Consider the following 22,310-nt stretch of genomic DNA (forward strand, 5'->3'; position numbering starts at 1 on the left):
AAGCAAGACGGACGGAAAGTCCAAATTCCAACTCTAGTTCTCGTCAGCTACGTGGCACACACGAAGAGCCAGAAAGCAGGCCTTGATAAAACCCAAGGGGCTTGAATTTTGAGGAAGGAGCGGCAGGTTGAGAAAGGAAGGACAGGGCGAAATAACTGTAAAAAATAATCCGTAAACAAGGGTTTAAAAAATCTTCTCTTTTTCTCAGTTTGTCATTACGGGGGTCATTGCATTTCGTGAGCAGAAGGAAATCACATCGATCGACGACCAAGGCCACAGAGGGCCAGAGCCGCCTTCAACATGTCGTCATCTTCTACACCGTTGGGAAGGGGCTGCTGCTTCCCACCAGCGCCGCCGCCACCTATCTGTTCCGCCCACCTCCTATCGTCCTTCCCCCACGTACTGGGTGGTGTGATCGCCTCGTCAGCCTCCTCGTCCGTCAAGTCCAGGTCTGTCGCTGACGCTTCCTTCCTAAGGCCTTGGCGCCGAGTCGTCCTGCCCCCTTTATGAGAAACGGGTGTGTCCCTCTCTGCTAGACGTGCAGCCGCACAGGCCCACTCTAGCGTGCGCCGTGTGCGCGGGTTCTTACCAAAGTCGACGTACTCGCGTGAGGGAGGGCTGGTGGGCGACACAAGTGGAGAAGAGGGCATGTTGTCCCATATGGCACCGTTGGGATTGCGTCGTGAGGGCGTACGGGCTGCTGGGGACCGCAGTTCCGACCGTGACGCGACGCGATCCAGAGAAAGACGCGCTGTGCATGTCGTTGAGCCGCTTCTGCTGCTGAGAGGTGGAGGAGAGGAAGATGGGACAGCACGGTTGGCATTGTTGGCTGCTGCTGCGGTGGATGCGGCCACTTTGCGCTCCGTTTGCCTCTTGTTCTGGAACCAGATAGTGACAGATTTTATTTCCCTGTGTAAATGGGTCGAGTGATTAGTGGCTGACAGTGCGTCGAAGACAGGTGGAACGGTGTACATTGACCCAGCTTTCGCGACTGCTTCGCGGTCCTCGCGCGAGGGGTGCGAGTTTTGGTGGAAGAGGTTTTCTAGCATAACGAGCTGGGCATGGGTGAACCGTTTTCGTGTCCTTCGGGTTGCGGTCACCGTGCTATTGCTCATAGTCTCGTCGGCAGAGTCAATGCTTGTAGTTGAGGATGTGCGGGACAGCGACGGGTGGGTGGCTTGCATGGGGGGCAAAAGAGGGAGGGGAGAAAGGGGAGCTGCTAATGAGCAAATAATGAAGTTGATATTTATGTCACAGATGTTGATGAAAACCAAATTCAACACGCGGTGCAGCGCGTTTCTGGTCACGTGAAGCGCGTCCAATCAATCATGTCACAAAAATCTATCAGGACGTCACTAGTTCAGGGAAAGAGTTCCAGGGATAAAAAAATGAACAGCCCTTGACGAGATGGAATGCGGCGGAGGAGAAGGAAGAGAAGATGCCAGGCCGCAGGGCCAACCATAACTAGGTACAACTCATTTCAAAATTTCCAGCTCAGAAAGAAATGTTGTAAACTGTTCTAGCTTCCTTGCAGGTGGGAGCGAAGTCATCAATATTCGCATGAACATGATGATGATACGCACAGTCGTGCTGGAAACAGAAGCAACCCACACGGGCTCGGCATTTGAGTTAATTATCCGAAATCCTTCCTTGCTTGAAAATACTGCATGCCCCATTGTTACAGACAAAGGAGCTCTTTGAGAGCAAAAACAAAGGTCTCCTAGTGCTGGACCCTTTCATCAATTGAAAGACAGGCTTGGGACGGAGTAAGCCGATTATGTCTCTCAGCTGAGAACGCGTGTTGTAAAATTTTCAGGAGAGATGTTGTCGCGGTGACAAAAGCACGGGTCCGGAAAGGCGCCAACTCCCCTATTTTCGGAAGGTGGGAAGAAATAAATGAGTCCAATGTTTGAACGATAACCATTCGGAGGTAATCTCAACAACGCGAGAGTCTCGGTGTGATCTATCATCTCTGTGTCAACTTCGAACAGTTGTTAAAAGCGGAGACAGCGGCGCCGTGTGGTTGACCAGCCCGGATCAGGAGGGCTACTGTAACGTCGCCAATGAAAAGTTTTATGGGGGTGAGAAGAAATAAATGAGTGTAATTAGCGCTATTGAAGTCGGTAAAAACACACCGGAAAGAAGTGTAAACATCGCAACCTGGTGTTAAACTTCGGAGATAAGTCTCATTGACATTCTCAACCAGATTTACTTGTGGAGCGCAATTACTATAACCTCCACGTCGAGGAGTAGAGTTCCACCAGAGGCCTCCGAGGAACGGAAAGTAGGTTTGGCAGTTGGCAGGGCCATTGTAAGTGGCACAGCGTCTAGGCCAAACTTCGAGCCTGGGTTACGAGAGACTCAAGAAAGTCGTTTCCTAACGCGGCATAGAAAAGCGTTGTGTAACGTGATACGATAACGGGGTGTATCAGACTCCGGTTGGTGAAACCCGAGAGGGACATGGTGTCCTTCTTTGACGTGTATCGTCACGCCGGTGGGTAAGGAGCTTTTGTAGGGTGGAAAAGAAGTGCCCTCGAATACTTCAAGGGGATGGGGGATATAAATACTGATGTCCGCATCTTCAAGGATCTGGCGGGCGTGGTTGTGGTGGTTTATAACGCAGCGTTTTGCAAGAAGGCGCCAGAAAAGGACAAGCTACGCGCATCTTGACTTGCGACCACCATTGCCTCTCCGAATCACCTCGCCCTTCTCCCCTTCTTAAAATGTAGGGAGACCATGGAACGCCATACCAGTCATCGTCGAACGCTTTACTTATCAAGCTTTCTTGGTTCTGTCACTTGACTGTCACTGGTAATCTTCTCAGAACGCCTCCTGACTATGGGAAAAGATATTATCGCCCACCTGTTCCTATTCCTATAAGTATATCAATCCCACATTCCTCAGTACCTCAGTCTTGGCGCGTCTTCCAGTGTATGTCAGGCGCTCAACTGATCATTTGTTCGACTTGAAATGGGTAAGATGATGTCCAGTGGCTTGCATTGAAATCATTTATGTTGTTTGAACCAGTGCTGCACGCGATGTTCTCTACCGTGGTTAAAGGTCGAGGTTGTTAAGGTTTTACAACCCATGACCGTGTCTTATCTGAATCTGCTTCAGGTCCGTCACCTGATCGGCCTTTCATTTTGCTTGGAGAACCATCTCAGGGTATCTTATCCACTTGTAAGGCCACAAGGTCAATCAGAACCTTGACTGTCCAGATCCAAGCCTTGCACGAAAAAGGCTGAGAACTATTTATCGAGAGATAAAGGTGCGGTACCTTTTTGACGTCTCTGCTTTCCTCCCACTCAACCAATGCAATCACTCGTGAAGGACATGGTTCCAGATGGTACTGTAATTCCGGGCACAGCGACCGCCATTCAAACTTCACCTGGAAAACATCTTCCAAAAGATTTCAATCACCCTTTGGACCCCCTAACCTCCGATGAGGTATCATCTTGCATACATCATTTGGAGTTCAAGTCGCTGAATACTCAGTTGTGTGTAGATCCCCGCTATCACGCTCGCTGTTCGGCATTACATTGCTGCGAAGACAGAGATTAAGGCCATCAAATTCATTACTTGCTCTTTGTTACCTGCGCCGAAAAGAGCAGTCTTGGCGCACCTTGGAATTCCCTTGACACCTGGGGGAAAACCCGAGGAGCCCGTTCCGATTGTCAGAAAGGCCGAGGTGGACGTATGTTTGTCTGTTTGTCTGTTATACAGGAGTCTTATCTTTCGTCGCTGGAAAGTTCATAGATGTTGTGAATGGGTACGCTACGGACTCGGACGTTCAAATGCTCTAGCCTCTCTTCATTCCTTATACAGCCGCTCCTATAACGCAATCTTGTCTTTGAGCGACCAGGCATGGAATATCGAAATTCTTACTCTTCTTCCAAAAGAAGTTCATTCACAAATTTCCGTGGAGGAGCTTCTTGCATGTGAAGCTGTGGTGAAGAACGACCCGAAGGTTCAAGCTCTCGCGAAGCAAGTCGGCAAGTCGTACTCCTCTATCTAACCCGTACATTGCTTGACCTCGGGTCTAGGCATCCTTCCTGAGCAAATATTTTGTGACGGGTGGTCAATAGGGTACGACGAACGGTTCCCTCAAAGTAGAAGGGTGCAACAAGCACTGGTGTTTGCTCGCTTTTCGCAACACGATAACCTTTATGCCCACCCTATGGTATAGTAGTATTGATCCTATCATCCCATCATGAAACCCAAAGCAGTCGCTTTCTAGGACTTTATCCCCATTGTCGACGTTCATAAAAAAGAATGCATTCACATCGGTGGGTCGTGATACACACTGGTTCTGCGTCGCTTTCTCATCGGTTTTCGTGTTCTAGACTTCCCCCCACGCTATGTTCGCACACCAGAAGGTGCCATAAAGCTCAGCACGGGCAGTACTGCTGCACCACCAAAGGACGCCGATGCATTGGCAGCATCTGGACGCGAGCGTATTCCACCTCCCCAACGAGCGTGGGACTTCCTGCCTGACTTGATGGCAGATACTGAAGAGGGTGGATATACTCAGAGAACTGACGTGAAACCGCTGCATGTCGTCCAGCCTGAAGGTGTGAGCTTCAAGATTGACGGGCATGTGCTAGAGTGGCAGAACTGGAAGATGCATGTCGGTCAGCCAGTTCTTGCATATCAGCTTAGTTAGAGACTAATCAAGAGATTATCAGCTTTCAGCCATCGAGAAGGCATCGCCTTGTCGACGATAACGTATAATGACCATGGGGAAGTGAGGCCCATCATGTACCGACTCTCTTTGGCGGAGATGGTTGTACCTTATGGCGCACCAGAACATCCACATCCAAGAAAGTTTGCCTTCGATTCGTGAGTCTTTCTGCAAGACCATTAGCTGCTTCTAACAAGTCTTGCATAGGGGGGAATATGGCATGGGAACGATGGCAAACGAGCTTTCGCTTGGTTGTGATTGCCTAGGGCAGATACACTACCTGGTATGTTGGATTGTGTGTGAATGAACTCTGAAAACCGATGTCAGTGATAGCCAGGTGCATACGTCGCCCATGACGGGAGTGCCTTTGTCATCAAGAATGTAATCTGCATACACGAAGAAGACGCTGGCGTCCTTTGGAAGCACTCAGATTACCGCCCCGGAGGCAGATCGCATACTGTACGAAGACGCAGGTTGGTGATCAGCATGGTGTGCACATTGGCGAATTATGGTTTGTCGTCAATCTCCCTGCCTTGATGATTTCTATTCACTCATGCGCTTGACAGAATACATTTGGAATTATTATTTCCACCAAGACGGTAGCATCGAGTTCGAGATCCGACTTACGGGAATTTTGCAGACCTACGTCGCGAACAACGGCGAGCCCAGCCCACACGGCACGTTGGTGGCTCCCAATATCAACGCACACTACCATCAACATATGTTCAGCATTCGTGTTGACCCAATGATCGACGGGCTCAATAATACCCTCATCGAATCGGATATCATGCCCTTGCCTGATGCACCTACAAAATCAGCTGCGAACTTTGCCGGAAACGCCTTCATCTCCGTGGACAAAGTCATTGAAAAGGAAGCAGGGCGGGCATATGATTATGCTAAAGAACGTAGGTGGAGGATTGTCAACTCGGCCAAGAAGCACTACAGTTCGGGCAGAGACGTTGGGTATGCCCTCGGTGTGAAAGGAGGGGCGACGCCTATGATGGTTAGGGAGGATGGCTGGGCTGCTATTAGGGCTGCTTTTTTGAAGAACACGGTTTGGGTGTGCAGAGACGTCGAAGGTGAAGGCGGGAAGTGGGGCAGCGAGCGGATGTGGCCTTCTGGCAAGTATGTTCCGCAAACGAGGAGCGAGCCGGAAGTTTCAATTGGAAAATGGGTGGAGGCGGAGTTGCCTATCGTCGATGAGGATATCTTAGTTTATTTGACAGTTGGTCAGTACTTCTCTCCTCCCTCCAACCTGTCATGTTATTCAGTTCCTCGCTTTTAAAGGAACCACCCACATACCCAGACCTGAGGATTGGCCTGTGTACGTACTTCCCGTCACTTTCTCTGTCTTTCAATCCTTACTAATGCTTATATTGGTATGTTGTTGTAGTATGCCTGTGGAACACCTGAGCGTCTCGTTCAAACCCACGTCCTTCTTCAAATCTAATCCGAGTATGGACGTGCCTGGCACGAGGGACCCTCTGAGTACACCAGCGTTTGGAAGCTCAACCCCGTTGAATCCGAATGGAACATGCAACTGTCAGCGAAATGGTTCAGTGACATCGCAATTGTAACTTTGTAAGGAACGCCCTCGACAGATAACGGACTGTTCTGTATACCTTGTCACTATGTAGCCCATCACTACGATAATACATATTTTGAGCTTTGTAAACTTTTGCTGTTCTCTAGAACCTCATTTACGGTCGGTCTGCGGCCCGGGGTGAAGAGACGAGACAATGATATCCTCCTCATCTCTCTTCCTTCTCTTTGTCTACGTGATCTCCGCATTGGGGAACACGGAGATCGTCAATTTCATAGCGACAGAAGAGAAAAATGTCGACCTTGCTTTCGTACCGAACTGGTCAGCACACAAATCATTAATCCGCCTTCTGCTATGAATGACACGTCTTCAGGCCAGTTTTACGACCTGGGGAGTCGCTGCTTCGATGGAATGTAACTGCATTACCCCTGGGCACCATGATTTCGAAAGATTCGCCCCCATGTGCAGATCTAGAGAGCTGGAATAGTCGTCCAGACGCGCCAACGGCATGTCCTAACCAACTGTGGGTCGTTCTCGAGACAGATCACAACGACTGGAAGTCATTCTCAAAGTTTACTCTTCGTTTATCATGGGCGGCCTTCGTAAGCTCTTCATGATTGTTTACTCCTTCGTTATCTGAGGACATTCATAGCACCCAGTTGACGTGTACATGAAGATATCCGACCCAGCTACTATATCATCATCCATCCCCGCATTGCCCCACCAACAACCCCAAAAGACGCGTCGGAAGTACGCGCGAATACAGCTAGTGTTCACTGGAGTCCTCACTCCTCGCGCTAGGCCACCACCACCAGAAGCTATCACTCGTATCATTCCCATCTTCTTGAAGCTAGAACCGTTGTATTTCGGTGTTCTGCCAGAGTCAATCATCCCTGTGATTTGGTTGATGATTCCTGTGGTCATTATTGGTACGGTCGCGGCGTCGAAGGCGAACAAGTATTTCCAAGGCGTCGTGGAGGAGGCGAAGAAGGAGCTGGCTGCTATGAAGGCACAGAAAGTAGATTGAAGTTGGACTGAAGGATAATGACTTTGTACTCAAAATGTTGAGGAAGTGGACGACTGTCAGCTTCTTTTCGCCCTTTGATGAGGTTTCCGAGCTGCAAACTGCATATATGAGCTTGTCTGCTCTTAAAGCATTCACCAGATGTCCATGTTAGCCAGAGAGAACTCCAATTCATTGTTGGAGTCGATGGAGACTTCGAAACGGGTAGTTGCGGTATGTGGTGTGGTTACGTTCCCCGTTTGCACCGTCTGCGACGAGAGAGAGGCGGGGTGAGTTGAGATAACTGCGTTCTTTGGGAGACATAACAGCCAGCGACTATGGTCCTTCCAGTTTCGTATGGTTGTGTTAAATGGTTTTATGCATTGTCAATCCGGTCACCCCACGCACATACGTACATAGATATGTGGTATCGTAGGGAATCATGAGTGAAAACCGCTAATTTACGGCTCTGCTCACTGAAAAGTCAACGTCAGAAATAGGGTTGAGTGAGGATACGTGGTTACTCAACGGGCTGGCTGCTTTTTGATTCGGGAGAGACAATCCTGGCGGAAGGACACACGCCAAGCATCAAAAGCTGAGATTTTTTCCAGTTACTGGCATTGAGGCCATTCCCTTTCTCTATCTTCCAGACAGGCAACTGACTCTTCTGCTCCGGGATGTCGTCAGGACCCATGTCCTCCTCTTCATGATCCTGAGATGGTGTCTGTCGAGATGCTGTCAATCTAGGCCGCACACCAAGATTTGAGCACAGAATTTTATATTTGGATCGGATCTGGCGCAGGAGTTTTGAGATGTCCACATCGGACGCCGCATCAGTAGCAGATGGGTTGACGGTCGGGAATTGGGAGATGAGCTCGAGGAGATTACGAATGTGTGGTATTGAACGGCTAAACTCATCTCAGGCTACGGAAGCTAGAAAAGATGAAGAGACGAACTGATCTTGTCTTGATTGTTTTTCATGTATAGCTCTCCAAGTCAATGCAAAACCTTCGTAATACCCCAGCTCTTCCCACATTTCGAATCCTTTTTCTCTGCCCAAGGCCCTGCCTTCAATCAAACCGTGGATACGACCATGCTCAAAGCCATCTTGGAAGCCGGAGTCATAGAAACTAGAGAGAGTTATTGGCTCAGAATTTGATTTTGCATGAGAAGGCCCGAAGCAGACGTTTGTTCAACGTGGATAAGAGACTCAAGGTCAAAATCTTTGTCCATTGAAAATGAATCCAGGTTGGAGCGATGCGTAATGGTTACACCTCCGCGAAATCCGCTAAGAGTTGGCGATCACGTGATTATCTAATTTTGACTTTCTTATTACTCCTCAAAAGGATGAGCGTAGCGAAATAGAGCGAAATCCTACCCATGGCTGGAAGACCTGTCAGTCAACAGATATCCGAGCCGGGCCCTTGCTGACCAGCTCAGGGCTCAGGGCTCAATGTTCAACGTTCAATTTTGGAACCAAGCCAAAGCCGGGGGATATGGGCCGAGCGCGCCTAACACTACGCCTCTGTGTGGCGATGGTGTGAACTGTTCTCGCTGCGAGGCTGTGGCTTCTGACAGTTGTCATTCCGAGAACCGTGGCGTACTAATCTGCGAACCTCTCTTTCACCCATTCCTTGCATCCTCCTCCAACCTTTTCTCCTCCTGAATGGCCTCTCAAACTGTGTGTCTTCCCACATCTTGCAGGGTTTGATTCATGCTAATCGTGTCTCTCGCACTTTCTTCGCAGAAAGTGCGTATTCCCACTTTTGAAGCGCTTGATTCGTGCTGAGCGTTGCTTTGGCACGTTCTGCCTCTCAGAAAGTGTGTCTTGCTAACTGTTGATGTGCACGGTGATTCATGCTGAGCGTCACTTTGGCACTCCCTGCCTCTCAGGAAGTGCGTCTTCCTGCGACTCATGCTGACCGTGACTTTGATACTTTCTGCCTCTTAGCAAGTGCGTCTTCCCACCCTTTCAAGTGCGCGATTCATGCTGACTGTGACTTTGATACTTTCTGCCTCTCAGTCTGTGCGTTTTCCCCCACCTTGTGACATGCTTGATTCATGCTGATCGTTGCTTGGGCACTTTCTGCATTTCAGAGAGTGCGTTTTCTCACCTCTTGAAGTGTGAGACATACTGACAGTCACTTTCGCCCTTCTTTCTGCCTCTCAGCCTGTGGGTCTTCCCACCTTGTGATGTGCTTGATTCATGCTGACCATTGCTTTCACCCTTCTTTCTGCCTCTCAGCCTGTGGATGTTCCCCTTCTTTCTGTGGGTCTTCCCACCTTGTGATGTGCTTGATTCATGCTGACTGTTGCTTTCACCCTTCTTTCTGCCTCTCAGGATCTTCCCCTTCTTTCTGTGGGTCTTCCCACCTTGTGACGTGCTTGATTCATGCTGACTGTTGCTTGGGCACTTTCTGCATTTCAGAGAGTGTGTTTTCTCACCTCTTGAAGTGTGTGAGTCATACTGACAGTCACTTTGGCACTTTTTTGCTCTCAGCCCGTATGTTTTCCCATCTCTTGAAGTGTGCAATTCATATTGACCATCACTTTGGCACTGTTTTCCTCTCAGACTGTGTGTCTTCCCAATGTTTGACATGGTTAAATCATGCTGACTGTTTCTTTGGCACTTTCTGCCTCTCAGCCTGTGTGTCTTCCCACCTTTTGATGTTCTTGATTCAGCCTGACAGTTGCTTTGACATTTTCTGCCTCAGCCTGCCAGTGTGCGTTTTCTCACCTGTTGAAGTGTGTGAGTCATACTGACTGTCACTTTGGCACTTTTTTCTTCTCAGCCTGTGTGTCTTCCCACCTTTTAATATGCTTAAATCATGTTGACCATTATGCCTTGGCACTTTCTGCCTCACTCAGCTTGTGTGTCTTCCCACCTTTCCTGCCTCTTGAAGTGCATCATTCATAATGACCTTTGCTCTGGCACTTTCTTTCACTCAGGTTCGCTTTTTCAGGAATCCTTTCATTAAGCCTACAAAGGATTCAAGACACCCCAGCCCAAGCTCAACAAGTGCCAGAGATGTTGATTTTACACATGGGAAAACTGGAGCAGTGGAGGATAACAGTGTCTTCAAGATTGTGCAAACTGTCGAAATGAAGCCTGCAGCTGCTTCTGCCAGCAGATGGTCAGATGAGTCTGTACCACCCAACAAGAAATTGCCCACCCCCATCTCACTGCTTATCCCTCTACAAAAACAAATTCTACTGCCCCCTTCCTCCACCCAGAGTTATCCACTGAGTTTGGATCCACAGAATCACCAATTCGAAATAGCAGACATAACACCATCTGTGGTGATTGACCAACAACCTTGCCTTGTCTCTCCCCAATGTTCAGTTACGGTCCTTGTTGCAAGTGATGCTAAGTGCCACCTTCAATCAAATTTGCATGCCCTGGAGAGGCTTCTCACAGACTTTGGGGTGCAAAGGGACTTATGGATGGCCCAGGTTGGGTTTGATGAAGAGCTGCTCTGTGGTGGCAGTGGCTATGTTCAAGAAGTATTGATTACTATCCTGGAAGACCTCAATATTGAAGGTGACTACTCAGTCATACAACAAATTGGCAAGATCTTGTCACCTTTCCCTGGGGTTGTCCGAATGCCACAGTGTTTCTTTCGAACACCAGTCTTTAAACATGATGGCACAGTTTGGGAAACTTACAACGATTTTGTTCGAGATCATGTCAACACCCTTGATTCATTCGAGTATGACAGCATGAGACGTCTTTATATGGCAACTTCCCAAGAGGTTGAAGAGCCAGCAGCCGATCAGGAGAAAGGATCATCAAAGGAGAAAGAGTCATCAAAAACTGAGGGCAATAGTACAGCAACCACTTCTAACAGCAGTTCTGCTCATACAACTGGTGGTCGAAACCGTAGCAAAAAGGCAAAGGGTAAAACACCAGAGGATCCTGAGCAGGAAAATTCCAGCGACGATTCCGATGACTCCCATGATCAGGACCCACATGCAGGGACAAGTCCAAGGCATAGGCCTCGCATCCAATTTGAGATTATCACCGAGATTATGGGTCAATCTCTACGTGAAACTTTAAAGATAGCTGGTGCTTTCACATTTCAGGTGTGGGGTGTTCTTTCTTTTTCTCAATAATTTCAATGTCGCTGATATCAGTGTCCTTCCTTGGTGTCATAGGTGGAACCAAAATCAGACAAAAACCCTTGTTCCACATCAAATGTCGAGTTCTTGAGCGTTGATCTTCAAGGGCCAGATACTGGCATTCAGCGACACTACGACCTCCAATATGTGATGATCTGTGTTGACAGTCATGATCCTTCCTCCTATTCAACTGTTCAACAACCCCTCGACACACCACTGTTTGCAGACAAAATCAAGGAAGGGAAAAACAATAAGGGAATTGCCCAGAGCTCAAAGTCTGCTGGTCTTCAAGCTTCTGTCAAAAATCTCTTTGGATTTAACTGTTCCTATAGTCACAACAATGGCACTGAGGTGGCGACAACTTCTGAACGGACGAGATTCCGGAAGCAGATAAGAAAATGGAATGAAGAAAACATCGTCAAATTGACATACTTTGGAAGCAACAAGGAATCCCTTGGTAGCTTGAACCTCCCTCCTGATAGTTCGGAATTGCCCATTGTCGACTACCACCATCCAGGTCAAAAAAATGAAGGAACACCGCCAGAGGAAATGACTGTCAAGCTTTCTTCCTTGTGGGTCACCAGGGCAAAGAATGAGGGAGCAGAGGTTGGCAATCCAGAAACTTCCAAATTTTCTATTTTTTCCAGAAAGAAGGTGGAGCCAGTTCCAATTTACACAAACATTGTTCCATGTGTGGTGATAGACTTCCAAACCACTCTATTGGACTGGACCTTTGTACGGAGGAAGCTCTCACTTGCAGTTGGTGCTGACACTGCACAAATTGAACAGGCTGGAGAGGAAGGTGCTGGAGAGGAGTGTATCCATGTTATACCATCGACATGTCGAAGTTTGACGGAGCAAAGGCCTTTGGAATCGTTTGAGACATAACTGAGACAATATGACTTGTTTGCAATCTTCAATTGTTTTTCCTTTCTTTCAGTCCTACTTACATCGTTACAGTTGCTTTTGCTTTGTGGTTTAACTTTCCCATTGTATGACACTGTATTTTGCACCCTCGAGTACAGGCCTTGTAGTAATATGTATGTAGATCCGGCAAGCTCTGGAATACTTATATGTATGTGTCATTTGACCATGGGTCATATTGGGTACAGATCTACTCACCTTTGGGTAAAACAGTTTTAATGTGCTGAAGTAACTCTCCACTTGGTGCATTCAAGAATGATGGAGGAGATTGTACTTGGTCAATGTGCCGCTGACATCACAAGAACACCCCGTGAATGGGTGTCAGTTTATTTTCCTACAAAAAGCACTGTCACCTGTGTGCCCAGGCTCTTCAGTCTTCTCATTGTCTCTCATTCCTTGGGAGTTTACCCTCTTCAGTGGGTGGGCTTGACTTCCTTGCTAGTTCTGCAAGAGCTCCCCAACCTCAACCCCCACCCCGGACATGTCACATGATGTAGCACATGTAAGGAACGGTCACATGTACTATTACCTAGTATATAGTCTAAGTGCAATTTGAAGGTTGAACTACATAAAACAGAGCGCGTACACTGCACACAGCTCGTAAGGGTACCTAGTAATAATAAAAAAAGATGTCTACACGTTCCGGCCCCGGGAAGCAGTGTTCACAATTTAAATCCTTCCCCCTGGGTTAACTCAACAAAACCTGTGAAAAATGCGGAAGCAGAAAGGAGGAGAAGAGTTTGTTGAAATCAAATCAGCAAGCGTCAATTCTTCGTGATCAAGAGAAACAGGGGAGTAAGATTTCCGGTTGTCTCTGGAGGTGACAGAGGCAAACGTATGAGTAACTACAGTACAAGGCCTCGTATATATATGTAGACTACGAAATATAAGGGGGTAAATGTGAAATACCCCTATGGAGCCACGGAAACAATCAATGGAAGGAATGTACCTGAAATCCAACTGAAATCCAAAGATGGGGCGCATTGCACATGCTTGTAAAGCTCCCGAAATTCCAACAGAGTTCACATCTTCAGGTCCACCTTCAACTTGCAGGAAGTGTCTCGGCCGTGAGCATTGATTTTTTCATATCCAAGCTAGCCAGCAAGCGTCGCCGACTTCGGACTTGTGTGATATTTTGTTGAACACGTCGTGCACAGCGTCGAGGTCAAACAAGATCAAATAAATCAAACGCTGAAACTAAACTACGATCGATTATGCATAACCCTACATATCTTACCCTAACTCGCTCCGTTCATCTATACACAATATATATCCTTACTGAGGCGTAGAAACTTCGTCGAAATGACATTTAAATGTTACTTTGATGGTTAGATAAGATATCAACAAGTCACGTGATGCCTCCGGGGAGGGGTTGAGGTTGGGGAGCTTTCTGCACGGCACCTACTACTGGAGGTCCTAATACTAAATCCATCGAGCAGCAAGCATATCTCAAGAATTACCTGGAATCGAAGGTGTGGAGTGCAGGTGCTGAACCAAAGGGCCTCTGCTGACAGTCTCTCGGGTAGCAGTCATAGCAAACGTAGCTGAGCCACGTCAAGTCCCAGCACCCCTCAATCGCCAAAGTCAGAACACTATCATGCGACCTCGTTTTCGTCTTTACCACCCATCCGGCGTCATCATTTGTCTCACTCAACACACACATAGACTTGGGTGAGACCTTTGCATAACTTTTCTTCCACATCGGTAGTTAACGATCCTACCCAAGGATAGCTCTACTCAGCTCCTTTGAAAGTCCCAGCGTATTCTCACGCAGTCCCTTCACCACTTTCGCCTCTTCGCCTCAGACTCCCTCGACACACAGTGATCGAATTTCGCGAAATCTCACTGAAAGAATCAAGTTCACCGACTCAATGATGTTCGCTTTGACCCAGCATGTTTTACCAAGTCCCCTTTGCCAATCATCGCTCATTATCGCGGCTTCATCCTACTTTCATCCACGTAGCATAGGAGCTGATGGTGATGACGAAGCAGTGTCGATTATTCATGAAACCTGATCTTGCTACGAAGGAGTGGCGTCTGCTTTCAGGCTATGTCATCCAGCCAAGGGTGACTACTCTTTGCCCTGGGTCTCGCGTTTTGTCTCTGTCCAGCTGGGTGGAAAAGGGCTGTTTCTGGATTTTCAGGGTGATCGCGAAGGCGCTCGACTTACGGGGGAGCTTCACGGCCCGGGGCCCATATCAGATTCCCTTCTAACGACATGTGGAGCTGGGCCATGAGGGTGAGAGGCGGAGAAGAGAACAGATTGCTGGGAATCCACCGCTTGCCCCTATGTTCGTCCTAGTCAACTCATACCTCCTCTCTTTGCTGACATCATTTTTCCAGAACCTGAACCTCAAAAAGAGAACGACTACTGGGAGTTGAGATGATCGGTGAAATCCTCGACCGATTTTCTTGCGGAGACATACTAGCCAGCGACTATTGCCCTCCCAAGTTTCGTATGGTTACGTTAAATGGTTCTCAAATGGTTCTATGCATTGACAGTCCGGTCGCCCCACTTAAATTCACGCAGATATGTCTTATTGTATGGAATCATTAGTGAAATCTACGGTCTCCTGAAAATGTGTAACAGCAAAGATGGCTCTATACATCGTTGTTCAATGAAAAGTCAACGTCAGAATTGTGTTGAGTAAGTATACGGTTTGCGCTTGCCAACTGCATGTCTGATTTTTTTTCTGGTCTTAATGCATTCGCCAATTGTCCACGCGCGATTTGCTAGCGTTTACACACGCAATGTATGCATATAAATCGATTACTGAAGTCCCAACGTAGTAGAGTCTAAAATATCCAACAGTTCCGTCCACTCCTCGTGGCACTATCCTCTTCCAGAACTTCATTTTCTCGTATCACCTTGAGGAACACACTTTCAAGCGTAGCCTTCTCCACAGTATACTCCGTAAAATCATCATGGCTAGAGAGAGTGTTGAAGAGTTTAGCCAGAGAGAACTCCGATCCATTGCCGGAGTCGATGGGGACTTCAAAACGCGTAGCTACATCGTCCGCCATGCGGGAGCCAGGGAAGAGAGACATGAGTGTGCGGGCTTTGACGACCTCTTCGCGTGTGCGGCAGGTGAAGTGGACCTCGTACGTAGCGTAACGAGCGGATAGGGATTCGGTAGTGCCAACGGCTATAACGATATGAGCGAATGTTCGAGACGTCATTGTTCGTTTTCTCACCTAGAAGACGTTTTGCGAGGATTCCAACTCTATTGGCCAGAGCTGATGCCTCTTCCATTGAATCTACAAACAAAACTTGTAAGAGCGTGCTGCATGATCCGCGCAGAGACCACATACGTGTTGTGATAATGACAGCTTTGCCAATTGATACTTTGCGTAGAGTATGCCACATATCTCGCTTCATCTTTGGATCGATTCCCGTTGAGAATTCATCGATGAGGATGACAGTAGGGTTTCCTAGTCAAACACAAATCAGCCAAGGTAAGAAATAGAATCATCAAGAAGCATGGACGGACCTATCAGAGCGATAGCAAGAGAGAGCTTCCGCTGGTTTCCGCCAGATAATTTACTCGCCAAACGGTCTGCATATATGCTGAGCGCAGTCCCTTGCATAACTGCTTCAACACTTCCATCCAACTCTGGGCCTTTCGAAAGCCCTTTCAGGCGCCCGTAGATGATCAGATGTTCTCGTACAGTAAGCTGGGAGTCGATAGCCGTGAATTGAGGGCAAACTCCTAATGCAGAGCGTGCAGTTCGAGGATGCCGCACGACGGATGTGCCGTTGATAATGACATCACCGACGTCTGGAACCACGTCTCCGCCTATACGTTTACTCAGTACCTGTTGGCAAGGAAATGGAAGGGGTAATGTACTCACGAATAATGTTGAAGGTCGTCGTTTTCCCAGCGCCATTCGGTCCTAGGAGTGCAAAAACGGTGTCGCGAGATACCCCAATACTGACATCGTCTACAACCTTTTGGCGGTTGTACGTTTTTGAGACGTTGAGTACACGAAGAGAATCGTTAGAATTCTGAGCCTCTTGTGCTGCGGCGACGACGTCCTCCTTAATTGATTTAGGTGTTTCGTTGCCTGATGATACTAGCCTGCGCGAGCGGAACCGAGTACCAGAGTCGACCCAGACCAGAATGGCAAGCAAGATGAGGGAGTAGACGATGAGATATACAATTGGACCTCCGTATCTCTTGATGGAGCCCATCGAGGACAGAGTGACGACGTTGTTGCCATCGCATAACAAGGAAAAGAGGTTGACAGAGACAAAGGCCGCACGTAGCTGTAAAGGGATTCTCATTGAGCCTGTCTCAGCATCACTGGGTGTTCATCAACTCACAGGACTGGTAACTGGAGCGACGATTGAAAGTGTGAAATGACAAATGTTTATGAGCCAATTGGCTTCTGATGTTTTCCCGTATGTCAAAACGAGAAGATATGCAGCGGTGTAGAGCTGTAGATGTTTAAGTAAAAACCATGGAACAGCGATGTAGAAATGAAAAATCTTACAATAAACATGATAAACTGATACCCAGCAACCGTAGCGAAAGCGGCAAGTGGGGAGGCGACCATCAATGAAACACAATATGAAAACAGAGCACCCGCGATGCCATAGAGTACAAGTACAACCCACTGTAAGAGGAGAAAAGGTAAGCCTCGTACACTCTTTAGAAAGGCGAAAAGAACTGACAAACAAGCCAAGACCATGGAACTGATTTGATGCAGTGGCGAATACAATAATAATGATAGTCGAGAGAATGACAACAGTGACGGTATCGAACATGAGATGCCCAAGCCACAAACCGATAGGATCCGCTAGCCCGTTGGAGAGTTGCATAGCTTGAACAGAAGATCGTCTCTCCCTCGAGACGTAGAGTGCGAAAAAAGCAGGGTATACAGCCTGACAAATCTCCATTAATGACTATCGATTACATACACGAAGAAAAAACGCACCATAACAGCTCCAAAAAATCCAATCCACTTCAAAGAAAAGAGCGTACCAGCAGCTATAGGAGGAAACGCCTCATACGCCGCACGAATGATAGCCGGCGTCCTCGCAGAGTTTCCAGTAGAATTCAGAGCGCGATTATAAAAAATATTCGAAGCCAAATTCAACAACGTAGGCCCATTCAACCCGGGGGGCGTCGCCTCCCACGCAATCAGCGAATTCCCAGTCGACAAATCCAAAGAAATTCCACCGAGAGAAAGATTCCGGTAATTCTGAGTGATATCATTGACAAATGTGGTATTATCCGTAACGTCCGTGACGCGCAGATACTGGGTAGTGTTGCCCAGCGTCATTGCGATGCCAGGGGGAGAAGTTAGCAGGCGAGAGAAAGGATTCAAGGAGAAGAATGGAACGATGGGAGAGTTGGGTAGGAAAAGGGGAAGGGAGAACGACTTGCCCACGTGCCTAGTGCAGCTAGTCTGTCTGCCACTCATTAGAACGAGTGGAATGGTTGAACCAGAGACTGCGACGAGGATGGTAAGTAGTGGCGTTAACCAACTTCGTCTGGCTATGAGCACGCGTTTGTAGAAGATGGTGAACGCTTGTCGAAACGGGGAAACAGGCCTTCCGGTTGCCAGCACCATTCCAGGAGAGTCAGATTTCGAGGAGGGAGGGACAACTTGAAGGGTATCCCGAGAAACTTTCTCGTCGTCCTGTTCACCTGAATCTGGAAGTTTGTGCTTGCTCATCAAATCCAAAAAGATATCCTCAATAGTCGTCCCAAGGATATCATACGACGCTATACCATGTGTGCCCGTCTCGGTATCAAGCAGCTGTAGGACCTGCTGAACAACAGCAACGTCCCTCGTTTTGAGATGGTAGCAGAATTGATGCGGAGAAGACATGGAAACTTCCGTTTGTGGGAGGATAGCCCGGATATTATGGAGCAGCGCGTCTCTTGACGCAGATGTATCTTTTTCTCCATCGTCTGAGTGGGCAAACAAAACTTGGACGGAGTACCCTTCTCCTAAATCGCGCTTCAAGGAAACGGGCGAGCCTGAGGCAACAAGCTTCCCTGGGGCAGCCAAGATAGCGATGTGGTCAGCTAGTAGGTCTGCCTCATCAAGGAACTGGATGACAAGGGTTGTTAGAACGCGACGAGAGCAAGAGAAAGAACGACATACGTGCGTAGTGAAAATGATCGTCCGATCTTCCCTGAAAGACGTCAGCGTCCTCCACAGCGCCCGCCTACTCAGCGGGTCGACTCCAGAAGTGCACTCATCAACCAACACAACTACAAATCCCAGTCAAAATCCACACCACATACAAAAAACGAGAAGAAAAAAACCCACTCTTAGATCCCCCAAGAAGCCCAATAGCCAACTGCAGCTTCCTCTTCTGTCCCCCAGAAAGCGTAGCAGCATTCGCATGTATCTTCCTTCCCAAATCACAATCCCTCAACAACACTTCCAGATCCTCATCAGCAGCCGAACTGTTCGTCCACTTCACAGCTTGCCACACCCTCAATGTCTGGATACACGTCAGTTCGGGGAACAAGACGTTTTTCTGGGGTACGAGCCCGATGGTTCCCCTTGGAGGACGGGAAAGGCCACCTTGGAATGTGATTGTGCCGCGTGTGTGACTCATTAAGCCGCCGATTACGGAGAGGGCTGTGGATTTCCCGGCACTGGTTTTTTTTGTCAGCTAGGTAGGTGTGCAGGAGGAGAGGGGCAGGACGAACCCATTTGAACCGAGAAGGACGAAGATTCCTCTTTTCGGTATCTCCAAGCTCAGGTCTGCTATGGCCGTTACAAGCCCTTTGGAGCTGAACGTCGATGTTTTGAAAGTCTTGTTCAAGTTTTTGATGGATATGGCTATATCATCATCAATGGGGTGTGTCTGGGTGTTGCTTGTGCGCGCTGCGGAGTTCCAGAATTTCAATTCTGCTTTTATGGACGGTTGGCGTGGTTCGTAGAGTCTGCGCTCGAGTAGTACCGCGAAGTGCGGCCACAGGAAGATGTCGATCTGTCATAAAAGTGTCATTAAAACGTGCATATACACAAAAAAAGGAAAGACTCACAATAGCAGCAATAATCAAAGGAAGCAACACCAATTGTTTATCAGGATCCCCCTTCAACACATTCGTCGCCAACTGATGATTCTCATACCCACATATCGCCCTAATCGCAAAAATATAAAACCCAGGCGGAAAGATGATCGTAAAGATGAACGCAGCGCCGGTCCCAGCCGATTTAAACACCAACGCAATAATCGCCAAGAGAATCCCCAAAAACGTCGATACGACAGCCGCGAGTTGTGGACTCTTGCCAAAAGGGGCAGCGACGAAGAAGGACCAGCTTGCGAGTGTCAGTCCGAGGAGGAGGTGGACGATGAGGATGAGTCCCGTGTTGGAGGCTGAGAAGATGCGGTAGCTCCATGTTAGGCCGACGATTATCCATGCGGGGAGGTAGGTTAGGGATAGACTTAGGTGCCATGATCTATGTGCGAATAGGGTGGTATTAGGTTGTTTTTGGATGAGGGTTGGAGGGCTTACATGATTCGAGCTTTGTCGAGGAGACCCATGGCTCGCATGTGTGCTGTTAACATACCAGCTCTCTCGCCTGCTACTGCTCCTGGCAATTGGTACGCGATGCCGATGAATGTGACGAACCTTGTTCGTAATGAGAAGAAATTATTTTATTGGGGTGGTTGGTACTCACAATGCAATGACGAGGAGTTCTCTAATACCCCTGATATAACCTGCAGAAGAGTTAAATGCGCAAGTAGGTAAACACCAGATGGACAATGCATACTAAGTCGCATATCCGTCGCCTGCTCCTCATTCGTCTCCTGTGAAAAAGGCCATTCTAGAGGCGTCGGCACTTGTACGCCCGTCTGCATATCTATAATAGCCTTTTCAAAGTATGACTTCAACCCTAGCTATAAGAAGAAACCACGACAACTCACCTGATCAATAGCCCACTGCAACGGCAAAATCCTCTTCTCAAAATCACTCCTATGCTTCACCACATCCACAAACATCAAGCCCCCATCCGCCCAAATGGTATAATTAACAGGCGCACTAGTACTCCCATTAACATTAGCTGGTATATCATAAAACGCAACCGCAGCAAAACATTCCGAGAAGAGGTTAAAGTTCTGCGGACACGCGGCGGGTATATCGGTGGGCGATGAGACCTGTTTCACGGCGTTTAGTTGGGAGGGTGTGAATTGGGATGTGATGCGGGCTATGATGTCTTTTGGTAAGGGGTTGCTTTGCCCGTTTGTACCGTCTGCCCAGATGAGAGAGAGGGAGGGGGTCAGTTGGGATTGGAGGGAATAGATGGGTATGGGTTGTCCGATTCCGTACTATGTAAAGTTAATTTAGATGGGTTGGAAGGGGATACTGGACTCACGAAGTTGGGTTTGTTCAGGAAGATCTGGGCGACGGCTAAAAAGATCCCGTATGCGACGGGAAGGATGAAGCATCGCAGGATGTTTAACTATGTAAATGTTAGTTCAGCTGAGATGGTAACGGCCAGTAAACTCACAAATGAGTGTTTTGAGAGTACAATCCAGTTCTTCCATACAAGAGCGCGTAACTGACGCCAAAAAAGATTGGCCATCGTGGAGCTTGAGAGCGGTTGATAGTTGGGGTATCGCTATGGGGTAGCTTGCATGGTATGAAGGTAAGGAGAGAGGGCTGCGGGTATAAGTATCAGTTATAAAGGGAAACATGTCAAGCAAGGGGCGATGCTGGGCAATGTTTGCAAACTGCGATCAAAAGCACGTAAGATAGCCTTAGATAGGTATGCAACTCGTCTCGGCAGGCACAGCGCCAGGGAACAAGCTTTTTGTAAGATCCCTATCTAGGTTCTTCGAACGGGTCGAAGAGGAAAGGACGGTGCAACACATATACAGTTCTTTTCAGCTAATAATACAACGTGTAATGCTCATGGAACTAACTCCTCTTCCCCCCAAGTTCCTTCCTTTGACCTCGTAAAATTCGTTCTGCGGTTGGGAACCACACCAAGCTCAACAAAATCAACCTCGGCGGGATCAATCACCACAAGCGCGAAATTATGAAGCGCCATCTCCCAGTTACTCTTCTCCTCCTCCGTCGCGCCCTCCTTTGGCTCTTCAATACTCACAGGCCAACGCTTCGCCTCTTCTTGTCCACCCTCTAACCGCGTACCAGGAACAGGCCGACACCACGTCGCTTTCATTTTTCCGCCCAGACTCTTGAACGCCTCCACGCGCTTCGCCTCCCAGTCAAAGCCTTCCTTTTTCAACGCCGCGATCCCACTACTTCCTTCATAATCACTTGCTGTACTACTCAGAAAGTGCCGGAAAAGGATGTGGCCTGGCGCAGGGACGACGTGCACTTTGCCTGAAATGCGGAATTGTTGTTGGACACCTTCGATCCACCATGCGAGCTCGGCGTCGGGGTGCGCTGCGAGTTGGGTTACTTTTGGGGTACGAATGTCCGTTGAGCTGATGAGGAGAGGTAGGTTGGGTTTAAATTCGCTGGAGAGGAATGAGCGAAAGACATGGGATCGGACGTGGGGGGTTGGGAGTGTTGGATCTAAGGTAGCCAGCTGAAATACTGTTGGCGTATATTAGCCAAAAATGGGGTTGCGGGTGTCGATCCCACCCGTTTGGTTTTTGTATTCAGCGATGGCTGTTTCTATGGCTATTTTCCAACGGGGCACTGGCATGATGACTTGGAAGGAATTAGGAGGGCGTTATCTAATCTATAACCCTTTGTTTCTGTTTGATCTCCGCTTGAATTGACGGGGTCGTGACCAGTGTTGGATAGGGACTGTCACGGATAGGCTAATCCCGGGTAAACCCGAAATCCACCCATATTTGGGCTCAACTGATGGATTCGGGTAACTACCCGGACTATCCGCAGGTATCCGTGGGTAAATCATATATTTTTAGACCTCTTTGGGATATTTTAAGTGTAGGCAATAAAAACTGCAGAATAGGCCAAAACCAGTGTTCCCTCAATATATTTGCTCTCAATTTCTAAGTTTGGTGATGGAATTGTACATCCATCATATGCATAAAACAAACTTACAATAGAAAAAGGGATCAGGTCCAA

General features: G+C 48.1%; 6 protein-coding genes across 6 annotated transcripts; 2 read left to right on the plus strand and 4 right to left on the minus strand.

The window, feature by feature from the left end:
* Nucleotides 1-251: 251 nt before the first annotated feature.
* On the minus strand, nt 252-1,184 carry LACBIDRAFT_321078 (homeodomain transcription factor; the record flags this gene model as incomplete). The annotated part of the gene is made up of 1 exon (XM_001874144.1): nt 252-1,184. One exon carries the CDS (start codon nt 1,182-1,184, stop codon nt 252-254), a length of 933 nt encoding a protein of 310 aa, XP_001874179.1.
* A 5,236-nt stretch (nt 1,185-6,420) lies between these two features.
* LACBIDRAFT_301505 (uncharacterized protein) lies at nt 6,421-7,251 on the plus strand (the record flags this gene model as incomplete). The annotated part of the gene is made up of 3 exons (XM_001873509.1): nt 6,421-6,545; nt 6,598-6,826; nt 6,877-7,251. The coding sequence occupies 3 exons, from the start codon at nt 6,421-6,423 to the stop codon at nt 7,249-7,251; spliced, it is 729 nt and encodes a 242-aa protein (XP_001873544.1).
* A 496-nt stretch (nt 7,252-7,747) lies between these two features.
* LACBIDRAFT_243559 (uncharacterized protein) lies at nt 7,748-8,460 on the minus strand (the record flags this gene model as incomplete). Its single annotated transcript, XM_001874145.1, has 3 exons — nt 7,748-8,135; nt 8,184-8,357; nt 8,414-8,460. 3 exons carry the CDS (start codon nt 8,458-8,460, stop codon nt 7,748-7,750), a joined length of 609 nt encoding a protein of 202 aa, XP_001874180.1.
* A 433-nt stretch (nt 8,461-8,893) lies between these two features.
* On the plus strand, nt 8,894-12,826 carry LACBIDRAFT_321080 (uncharacterized protein; the record flags this gene model as incomplete). Its single annotated transcript, XM_001873510.1, has 20 exons — nt 8,894-8,908; nt 8,932-8,977; nt 9,179-9,181; nt 9,251-9,253; nt 9,369-9,400; nt 9,473-9,496; nt 9,569-9,586; nt 9,682-9,684; nt 9,728-9,730; nt 9,800-9,802; nt 9,872-9,874; nt 9,942-9,950; nt 9,974-9,976; nt 10,020-10,022; nt 10,177-11,310; nt 11,383-12,171; nt 12,307-12,338; nt 12,395-12,421; nt 12,525-12,590; nt 12,811-12,826. The coding sequence occupies 20 exons, from the start codon at nt 8,894-8,896 to the stop codon at nt 12,824-12,826; spliced, it is 2,232 nt and encodes a 743-aa protein (XP_001873545.1).
* A 2,200-nt stretch (nt 12,827-15,026) lies between these two features.
* Nucleotides 15,027-20,829, minus strand: LACBIDRAFT_187302 (uncharacterized protein; the record flags this gene model as incomplete). The annotated part of the gene is made up of 20 exons (XM_001874146.1): nt 15,027-15,416; nt 15,466-15,528; nt 15,583-15,702; nt 15,762-16,067; nt 16,123-16,537; nt 16,595-16,708; nt 16,765-16,887; nt 16,946-17,155; nt 17,209-18,160; nt 18,206-18,333; nt 18,388-18,497; nt 18,556-18,890; nt 18,945-19,228; nt 19,284-19,701; nt 19,758-19,874; nt 19,924-19,963; nt 20,017-20,116; nt 20,171-20,572; nt 20,620-20,706; nt 20,755-20,829. The coding sequence occupies 20 exons, from the start codon at nt 20,827-20,829 to the stop codon at nt 15,067-15,069; spliced, it is 4,749 nt and encodes a 1,582-aa protein (XP_001874181.1). The 3' UTR covers nt 15,027-15,066.
* A 327-nt stretch (nt 20,830-21,156) lies between these two features.
* Nucleotides 21,157-21,921, minus strand: LACBIDRAFT_301509 (uncharacterized protein; the record flags this gene model as incomplete). The annotated part of the gene is made up of 2 exons (XM_001874147.1): nt 21,157-21,809; nt 21,858-21,921. The coding sequence occupies 2 exons, from the start codon at nt 21,919-21,921 to the stop codon at nt 21,157-21,159; spliced, it is 717 nt and encodes a 238-aa protein (XP_001874182.1).
* Between the last annotated feature and the right edge of the window lie 389 nt (nt 21,922-22,310).

The sequence above is a fragment of the Laccaria bicolor genome, genomic scaffold, assembly GCF_000143565.1.
Source record: "Laccaria bicolor S238N-H82 LACBIscaffold_1 genomic scaffold, whole genome shotgun sequence".
In the NCBI taxonomy this organism is placed as follows: Eukaryota; Fungi; Basidiomycota; class Agaricomycetes; order Agaricales; family Hydnangiaceae; genus Laccaria; species Laccaria bicolor.